Source organism: Glycine soja, chromosome 18 (genome assembly GCF_004193775.1).
Source record: "Glycine soja cultivar W05 chromosome 18, ASM419377v2, whole genome shotgun sequence".
NCBI lineage: Eukaryota > Viridiplantae > Streptophyta > Magnoliopsida > Fabales > Fabaceae > Glycine > Glycine soja.
The window spans coordinates 53,066,014-53,075,884 of NC_041019.1; the positions used below are offsets into that span (position 1 = coordinate 53,066,014).

At 30.6% G+C, this 9,871-nt stretch overlaps 2 protein-coding genes across 2 annotated transcripts; one reads left to right on the forward strand and one right to left on the reverse strand.

Moving 5' to 3' along the window:
- Positions 1-1,319: 1,319 nt before the first annotated feature.
- On the forward strand, positions 1,320-6,173 carry LOC114394897 (E3 ubiquitin-protein ligase At1g63170-like). Its single transcript, XM_028356578.1, has 5 exons — positions 1,320-2,034; positions 2,713-2,832; positions 2,936-3,068; positions 4,481-4,642; positions 5,491-6,173. The coding sequence occupies exons 1-5, from the start codon at positions 1,493-1,495 to the stop codon at positions 5,659-5,661; spliced, it is 1,128 nt and encodes a 375-aa protein (XP_028212379.1). The 5' UTR covers positions 1,320-1,492; the 3' UTR covers positions 5,662-6,173.
- A 237-nt stretch (positions 6,174-6,410) lies between these two features.
- LOC114394433 (BON1-associated protein 1-like) lies at positions 6,411-7,213 on the reverse strand. The gene has a single exon (XM_028356004.1). It carries the CDS (start codon positions 7,172-7,174, stop codon positions 6,632-6,634), a length of 543 nt encoding a protein of 180 aa, XP_028211805.1. The 5' UTR covers positions 7,175-7,213; the 3' UTR covers positions 6,411-6,631.
- Positions 7,214-9,871: the final 2,658 nt, after the last annotated feature.

A 9,871-nucleotide genomic window follows, 5' to 3' on the forward strand; every position in this document is an offset into this window, starting at 1 on the left:
ACAAAATCCACCAAGTTTTTCAATTCCTCGTTCCCGGAGAATCCATTTCAAGATCATTGAATTGAGCTCATGTGTAGGAACGTTTTTTTAATTTTTCTTTACAACCAATAATTATTTATTGAAAGTTTTTGTTATAAATCTCTTAAGACATTTATTAAGAATTTAAAGTTATTTTTGCAAATACTACTACGTCCCAAAATAAATGATATTTAAGATTTTTTCATAGACTAATAAAATAATTATTCTATGAAAACTAACATTTATTAAAAAATAATTTTATTAAAATAACCTTATTTTCTCTTTTAATTTCAATATATATATATATATATATATAATCTTTCAAAACAATACAAGATAAAATTAAAATAAATATTTGAATATCCCCTTGAAAAGTAAAAACATTAATTAGTTATTTTTTAAAGAATAAAACTACATTCATTTTTGGGACAAAAGAAATATTTTCTTAAGATTTTTAGATATTTACTAAATAATACATATTCAATAAAAAATTAAAATTTAATACATTAAAATTTAAAATTTACTAGTACTTTTTTTTATTTTTAATAAAGTACTACCCTTAAGAAGTTAACTAGTACCGGTAGTTACCACAAAAACAAATTACTTTCAACAGATTCCATGTCAAAATCCAGAAATCCCAAAATGTCTCTCTCGTAATCATGAAGCATAATTCCCTTTCTCAATCAACCTATCAAGTGTAGCATTGCAAAACCTTCCCCCCTTAAATGAAGAAAATCCCAATCTAACCACTTTATTTCTATTTTTTTGGGCTTTGATTGAATTACACTGTTTTATATAACCTGAAATCTGAAATCAATTATCCAGTTTTTTTCTTCATTTAGCCTCATCTGAATTCTCTATTATTGGGTAAAATGGGTTTTAGTTTTTTAATTTGATAAATGATATTTGTACCACAAAATATATAATTAAGAGAGAGAAAAAAATAAAATAAAAATTTAAATTTAAACTATCATAAACAGTATAATTAAGGAGAGAGACACATAAAATATGCTGTTTTATAAATTATTATCAAGTTGTTGTACTTGTATTATAATTCTTTTAACTATTGGTCAAAACTAGATTTTTTGTAGTATTAGAATTTGATGTTAATGATTGATGTAATAGATTTTTCATATATATCAACATGAATTATTCATATAGAAAATAAAATAAAAATAAAAATAAATAATTCCTAAATCTAAAAATTAATGTGAAATTTGACCAAATTGTGTGCCAGAAAAACAGTATTGATTTCTTACCCTTATTTAAGTGTAGTCCAAAAACATGAGAGAAAAGTCAGAATTGAGAACCAATACAAAACCCATCATCTTTCTTGTGACTCCAAAAGCTCACTGGAACTGTTCAAAGATCACATTCGCAGATTCAACTCAACAACAACATAAAAAACCAAACTCTGATTTTTCTCATTTTTTCTGCAAACCCAAAACAGTTTCAGCTTTCAATCTCAGTTCCAATGCAAAACCCAAACCCATCATCATCTTCTCCCCCTTCCCCTCCTTGGTTGGACTCAGCCCCGTTCATCCACCGGAGCCGCCACCTCCTCCGCCGCGCGCCGCCGCCCCTACACACGGCGGCGACCTTCTTCCGGCGCGCGAGCGGGCGGCGAATGATGCTGCGGGAGCCGTCGGTGCGGGTGCGGGAGGCGGCGGCAGCGGAGGTGGAGGGCCGGCAGAGCGAGTGGGCCTACTCGCGGCCGGTGGTGGCGCTCGACGTCGCTTGGAACGCCGTGTTCCTCGCGATCGGCGCGTCGGTGCTAGCGCTGAGCACCGACGAGGACCCCTGCGTGCCGCTCAGGGCGTGGATTGTGGGGTACCTGCTGCAGGGCGCGTTGCACTCTCTCTGCGTTGTTGCTGAGTTCACAAGAAGAAGAAGAAGAAGACTGAGTGGGACCCACCCCGGTTCTAACGTGGTGGGCCACGTTCAATGGAGCTTCAGTTCCGAGAGTGACGAAGAGTTTTATCCTCCGGAACAGTTTCTCGAGGGTGACGGAAACAGGTACAATTTTAGTTGAAGGAAAAAAAACTTTGTTGATATATATATATATATATATATATATATATATATATATATATATATATATATAATTTTATTTTTTTCTCTATTGTCCGAAAATGGGTGCTTGGTAGAAGCTTGATGAGTTTCTTGATATATTTACAATTAGTTGTGGAAAAGATGGACTTTAAAATTGTGAAAAGGCAACGGTAATAATTTGATTGAATGAAAAGTTTGTGGTGTGGAATAATGCTGTGGAGGACACTATTATGCACGTTACTTCACGAGTGTGAAGCTTTTGCCATCTGGGTACAGCTGGTTTCACCTTGTTTTCTGCTTGAATTCTTCTACCTACCTCTTATGGGAGGTGGTGTGTGCCCTGGTGATGTGCAAGAAGTATCATTCCGGAAGATGCACGATTAGAGTGACAATGAATGACAGTGGTAGAGAGTGAAGAAATGAAAATTTACAAGATTTCAATCATTCAATTATGCATTGAGGCATGACTTGATGCATTTGTCCATTTGCATTCTCTACTTGTCCCTCCCTTCCACTTGTAACAATTTAACCACATCACTTATGCTTTACTCTGTTTAGTGTTTAGCATTCTTGGTTGAGTCTAGAACTGTTTGTTTTTGACCTTGTACAAGTTGATAAATTTATTGTTAATTGTTTTGTCAGCATCACAAAGCATATAGAAACCGTGAATACCATGCTTTCATTCATATGGTGGATTGTCGGGTTCTACTGGGTAACTGCTGGTGGCCAAAGTTTGACAAGGGATTCACCTCAGCTTTACTGGTTAGTTGGAATTTGAAACAATATTTGTTTGTTAAATTGTTCTCTTTATGTAGTATTCTGCCTTGCCACATTTTGTAATCACCATTCATGTTGTGTCATGCAGGCTCTGTATCACATTTCTTGCTTTCGACGTCGTGATTGTACTCATCTGTGTTTCTGTTGCATGTCTTATTGGAATCGCAGTTTGCTGTTGTTTGCCATGCATACTTGCCATTCTTTATGTAGTGGCAGATCCGGTAAATAAGATTTTCCCTAATTTTAGTTTTTTGGTCTAGAGATCACTCAAGTTTTTATTCCTGTTCATTTCCTAAATGGGCAAAATGAAATTTTGGAATGAGTAGCCAGTGCTCAATGTTGCAAGTATGTACAGTTTTTTCTTTTGAAACAGCAAAATGATTAATTTTATTAATGGAAACAAATTGCAATGTACAGTGAGTTTCATTTCTCAGAAAATGGAAGCAAAGCAAATGAATTTATGTGATAGTAGCATCTGCCTACATCTTTAGAGTGAGCAAAAACCAGTTAAATGTCAGTAGGGATGAGGTGGAGGGATGTTTTGTATGTTTATTATACCAAGTACTAACAGCAGTGTTGAATTTCAACTTTTTGGGGCAATTCTTAATATAATCAATTAAATGAAAATAATTTTTGTTTTGGTTCACTGAAGCAGTTATAAGATTTAAAAGTTCATTACAAGGACGGTTAATGTTTTCATTGATATGCTTAGGAGGATATCAATTCTGAATTGTAGGTCTTTCTATTTTCTTGCGTATATTGGCCTCTGTGGCTATTAATTAGTATGCGTGCATTTTGAATCATGCTAGTTAAACTCTGCCCTGTGATTGACATCATATTTTCATTGTAAACCAGAGTATCCTTCTCCAAGGTTTATTCACATATGTTCTAAAACTACTATGATTCTGTTGAAATATCTAGAAAATATCTCATAATATCATTATTGTGACTTAGAACATTGTAGAGTATATAGATGATGTCTTGGAAGTGATTATCTTAGAATAAGAGTTTTCTATTAGTAAAATGGCATGTTTTATTTCTTGTTTTTGAAAACTTTAAAATGAAAATAAATAAATATTTCTTGACTGTTTTGATTTTTTTATGACTGTGATATGTTCTTGATTGTGCTGCCCCATCTTTCCCCATTTACTCTTTTGTTCACACCGTACTAAAACTTAGTTTTGAAAATTATTCTACCAAATGGTTTTTAAAAATCAAACACAAATCTCTTGAGTTCCTCATTTTTTTGAGGCTATAAGTTTTAGCTTTTGCAAAAAATAATAAAATAGTTTTTTTTTCATCTTGTTTTTTTCCTAAAAAAAACTTGCACCATTATTATAATTACATAATATCTTTTAGTTCAAAAAAAAAAAAAAGAACAAGCAAACGAGCCGTAGAGCATTGTATTCTGTAAGGCATCATTACATATGATAGTAATATGTTATATTATTAAAAAATTCTCTTTTTCTCCTTCCCTACCTAAACCCATTTGATTTCAACAAGTTCATCAAGCATTAATGTATACAATCATAGATTTATTTTCAATTTTGTCTCATTCCCTATTATGCATTTGACATATTCTTTTTTCTTCCAACTTTTTCAGTCTTAATTTTAACCTTTGATGTGGTAACAGGAAGGGGCAACGAAGGAAGAGATTGACCAGTTGCCAAAATATAAGTTTAGAATAATAAAGGAATTTAAGAAAGAAGGTGATATTGAAGAATCTTCAAGAGGAATAATGACCGAAACTGAGAGTGAGACAGCCGCCGAACATGTTATTGCCTTAGAAGATGCAGTAAGTTGCTAGTTTATTAAAAAAAAATGATCCTATCTTCCTAAATGTTATGCTTCAAATTTCGAAATAATATAACTTTGGTTTTCTTAAGTTGTAACTTAGGTGTACTTAGTAAACGCCTTTTTCTTTTTATATAAAGATTTCTTTCTTTTCCCCAAATTCCAGCTATAATCAATTTTTAAAATTCTGTCTCATATTGTAGTTATATATACTTTCAAATTATAAATTATATTTTCTATTTATTTATTTAATTTAATTATACATATTTTTTATTATGATTTTAAATATGTTTTCAATATGTTTTCAATATCTTTTCTTTTGTTTTTTATTTTTTAAATTTTTACAAATTTAAAAATATCAGCATAATGTTCTGGATACTAGCTAGCTAGCCACCTCTATTATTGTAAGTTCTTGTGCATATGTATAGAGCCTTTCTATATGTTCCTACAATATCCTATTGATACTATATAAAAAATGTATATAATGAAAAAGATAAATGTATTAACTTCTTTGAAACTAAAACAAATATTTAATACATTTTTCATTTATGAAGTAAGAAGATATGTAGTAGAAAGTTATGGGATAATTTAAAATTATTCTTTCCTCATAACATTTGTTCATAGTAAAATATTTAAAGTATAGTTTCTTATTGGTTGTACTTCAGACTTTTGTTCATAAAGCTGGGGTTATGCTGCATGTTTTTAATGCTTAGCATGTTGTGCCTGCTAGCCCTCCTAGCTATATAGGCTGATGGATGGTTTCACTTTTTTCCCAATTTTGAGACTGCAAAATTCAATTTTGCTTAAAAAATCCCACTTCTGACATGAATGATTGTGGTATAATAACAGGAATGCTGCATCTGCCTTTCTGCCTATGATAATGGTGCTGAGCTCAGAGAACTTCCTTGCAACCACCATTTTCACTGTACATGCATAGACAAATGGCTGCTAATCAATGCTACCTGCCCTCTCTGCAAGTTTAACATTTTGAGGACTGGCAACCACTATCAAGAAGTTTGAACAAGTTCCCTTTTCTATTGCATTGATTAGGAGAACAGAACCCTTTTCACATCAACCAAGCACTTTGTTGCAAAGTAGCACCAGATTGACCTCTTCTGTTTTTAGTGCTGTGTATATTTGATATGAACCCATCAATATTCCTCCCCTAACCATAATGGGAACAGTTTGTTTCCAGCAGAATGTGTATTAACTATTGAGAATTTGAGACCTCATTTCAGTTGATGACATGACCAGGTAGACACAATGTCCTATATTAGGAGTCACATTTATTGCACAATGTCTCAGACCTATTGTGTATAAGTGTATCTCTTTAAATGACAAGGTCATGGAGGCTAGAATGAGAATATTCAAATCTGTGTATATTGTTGGTTCTGTAATTTCGGTATAGCAAAATATAGGTGCCTCGCTGAATAGATCTCACTGAAAACAGAATAGGCAGCTTTGAGGCACTTCATATGTGGTGAATGAATAAACATAATTGGAAGTAGAATAACATAATTGAGCCTTGTGGATTTCTCCTTTTGCATCCCTAACGATTTTTCCATACAATTTCATCCTTCAATCTTAAAATTAGGAGTGGAATCAAACCAATATACATATACGAAAATTTTAAACACTTGCTTTTTCTCTCTCTCTTTTTTTTATTTTTGTTTTGATACTAAAAGCATTGTTCAATGTATAATTAGAGGTTATATATTACCCGAAATGAAGAGGTCAACAAATTAATAAAAAAAAAGAGGTCGACAATGTGAACATAACTCTTGATAAAATACAATTTAGTTTTTGTACAAACTAGTGTCAGAAACTAAACCATTTTCAACATGCTTACATTACAAACTACTTACTTCAATCTAGTCAAGAATAATCAAAAGTCTAACTCAACTGATTATATTATAAATCCGTTAATACTTATTTTTTATTCTTAGGAATAAAAAACATTTCTAGTCAAGAAAAAAAAAATTACATATATTCATCTTGGAATATTGAGAAGGTAATTCCAGAAAACAGGAATCCCAGTAACAATTCCTCTAGAATCATCATTTCCACCAATCGTTCTCTGTGCTTCCGCCTCATGCATCGAACACAAAGATTCAGACTCCGCAGGTTTCTCCACCACCCTCACCGAGAAATTGATGACCCCGTTTCTCCGACCCTTCCCATCCCAAAGCCTATAACTCAACAACTGCAAGCTTTTCTCCGCCGCAAAATCAGCAACCGCTATTCGCGCAGCTCCCACGCTTCGAACGCCGAACCACGTCTTGCATTGCACCTCCAGCGTGATGCAGTCGCTGTCTCCATCGTCCACCCTGAACTTGTCGTTCCATGAAGGGTTGTTGTTGGTGCTCTTGCTCCCACCTTCTTCTTGCGTTGGCATCCTCGTTGTGAAGAATTTGGTGCATGACTGCGTGTGAACGACGACGTATGGGTGGTCTTTTAGTGGCTTCCCGTTCATGCAAAGGTTTTCGGCGGATATAATCGTGATCTCCATGGTGTGGGTTCTTCTTGCTTCCATATTTTAAGATGAGTACAAGTGAGAGGATATGTGGGGTTTAGTTTTTTAGATTGAGAGAGAATATAGAAAGGTTAAAAAGACCTTTTTTCCACGAGGTAAGAAACGTGTGCTTATTTTCTTCTTCTTTAATTAGTATGAGTCTATGTAGATTGGATTCAATCCATCAATCCATCCATTCCAGTTTAATTAATTTTTTTTGGGTTTGATTGAATTGATTTTAGTTTTATTAAATTGATTAAAATTGGATTGGATGATAAATTTGGTGTGGTGTATTCGATCAAAACTCAATCCAACCTGTCTATAATTAAAATTATTAATATAAAAATTTTAAATTAAGCCTACCTCATTATATTGTTTATTTTAGGATAATCTATTATTTGAGTTTATCTTTTTCCATTTATTTTAAGATAATAACACACTTTTATAAATGATATTATCAGTATATATTTATGTTTTTTATGTTTATCATATAAATAATATAATGTTTTATAATATTTTTCTGTCAAAAAATATTAGATTGAGGTTGCAAAACAAAAGGACAAACCCAACCCAATTCTAATCTAATATAATTAAGTTTAATTGGATTGATATGAAAAATAGATAAAACTCAACATAACTCTCTCCGTCACTTACACTCCTATTATTGTTTAGAGTTGGCTTTTTTATTTATTTGTATGAACCAAAGATAGTTGCAATAGAAATCATCAAAGGGGTTGAATTTAATTAGTTTTTTACTTTAATTACTTAAATATCTAAATTTTAATTTAATAAATAATAAGTTTTATAAAATTATTTATTAGTTACATATATAAAATTAAATTTATTTATTTTTATTTCAAATGATGCAAGAAGAAAATATATGTATTTATAACTACTATAATCTTTGTCCCAATTTTTTTAAAGACCTTTTTATCTTGCAAGCACCAAATTGATCTCGTAATAAAAAAAATATCAGATAAAATAATTCCTAAAAGTCATTGAATTTAACAACAGTTCTAATTAATATATATATATATATATATATATATATATATATATATATATATATATATATATATATATATATGGTTAGATTATAATTAGTTTCAATATATACTATTGAAAAGATTAGTTCGGTATTAAAAAGATTATAACCAGTGATATTAATTATCAGGCTTATCAATTAGTATACATTATTTTATCTTACTTTTAGTGGAAGTAGCATCAAATATATATTATTATATACTAACTACATGTATTATTTAATTTTATTTTTAGCAGAGGTAGTGTATTTATTATTAATTAGCATATATAATTAGTTATTATTATATTTATTAATAGTATTTTAAAAAAAATACTATATATAAATATTGAAAGAAGTTTGAGGTGGGACTAAAGTCTCCCTCTCCATATATTTTTCTCTGTCAAGAGATTTACAAAATAATTCACATATTTTTTTAGTGAACTGAGTGATACTCCATTAATAAAGTAAACTTTGTAATTATATATAATATATACCTAAATCACCAATATCAATAAAAAATAATTAAATTAATTTATTCTAATTAATATTAGTTCACTAATGCATGATATCAGCAAATTTAAGAATTGGTTTCTGTTTTGGTTGGATAAATTTATCAATAAAAAATAATAATAAAAGAAAATAAGAAGATATAATGTATTAAAAAAATTAAAAACTAAAATTAGATTATCAATAAGTTAAACCAGGTTTTTCAAGAAACAAATAAAAAAATTATTTATTAACTTATGCAATAAAATTAATTTTAATTTCTAGGAAAAACTTAATTTACTTTATCTTTTATTTTTGTAAAAGGATTCAATGAATTTAGTTTCTCTTTGGTTAATTAAAGCACGCGGGGTTGATTTTAATGATATTGGTGCTTGTTAGGTCTATAGAAATTTTTTTAAATAAGGTGGAAATTGGTATGCATATAGCAATATTCTTTCTTACCAGTCAATAACGCCTCTGTTGAATTAGACTTAATTAGTTATCAGTACATGCACAAATATAAGGAGGGATAGAGAAATTACTCTTAATAAATTTGTACAAGAGAAATAAGAAGAAGAAAAAAAAAAGTATCATTAAAAACGAATGATGTAATTAATGAAAATGAATAAAGAAACAATAAAATTATAAAACATATATATCACAAAATAGTTTTAGCTTCAAGAATTGTGCAGAGCTTGCTGCTTGCATTGATTAACTTAATGACTTCGAGAATTCTTAGACTTTGAAAATATGTTGATAATTAAAACACCACTAGAAAAATTAAGTTAAAAGTTACAAGTATAAATAAATAAAAAATTCAAACAAGGAAGTGTAGTTCTTTTTTGAACTACTGTCTTTGATCCCGAGCTTGTTTTCTCTGTCTGTCACTATTATAAAGGAAATTATTTTTCTTTCCAATTACAAAGCAAAATAAAAAGCAAAAGTTGGAAAGTAAATTTCAGTGCTAACTGGTCCTCTTCCACTGAGTATAACTGAAGATTATATGAATCTTTACTTTTCTAAACATATAAAGCTGTTAGATATGGAGATTTTCTCTTTCTCCGTCTGCGTCTTTGTTTGCATATTTAAAATGGTCCCCCGATTTAATTTCCTGTGGAAATTTGCTAACATAATCTATCATTTATTTTTAACACTTAAATTAATCAAAATACACTTCTAAAAGTTCAATTATTTATTTCCATAAGTGG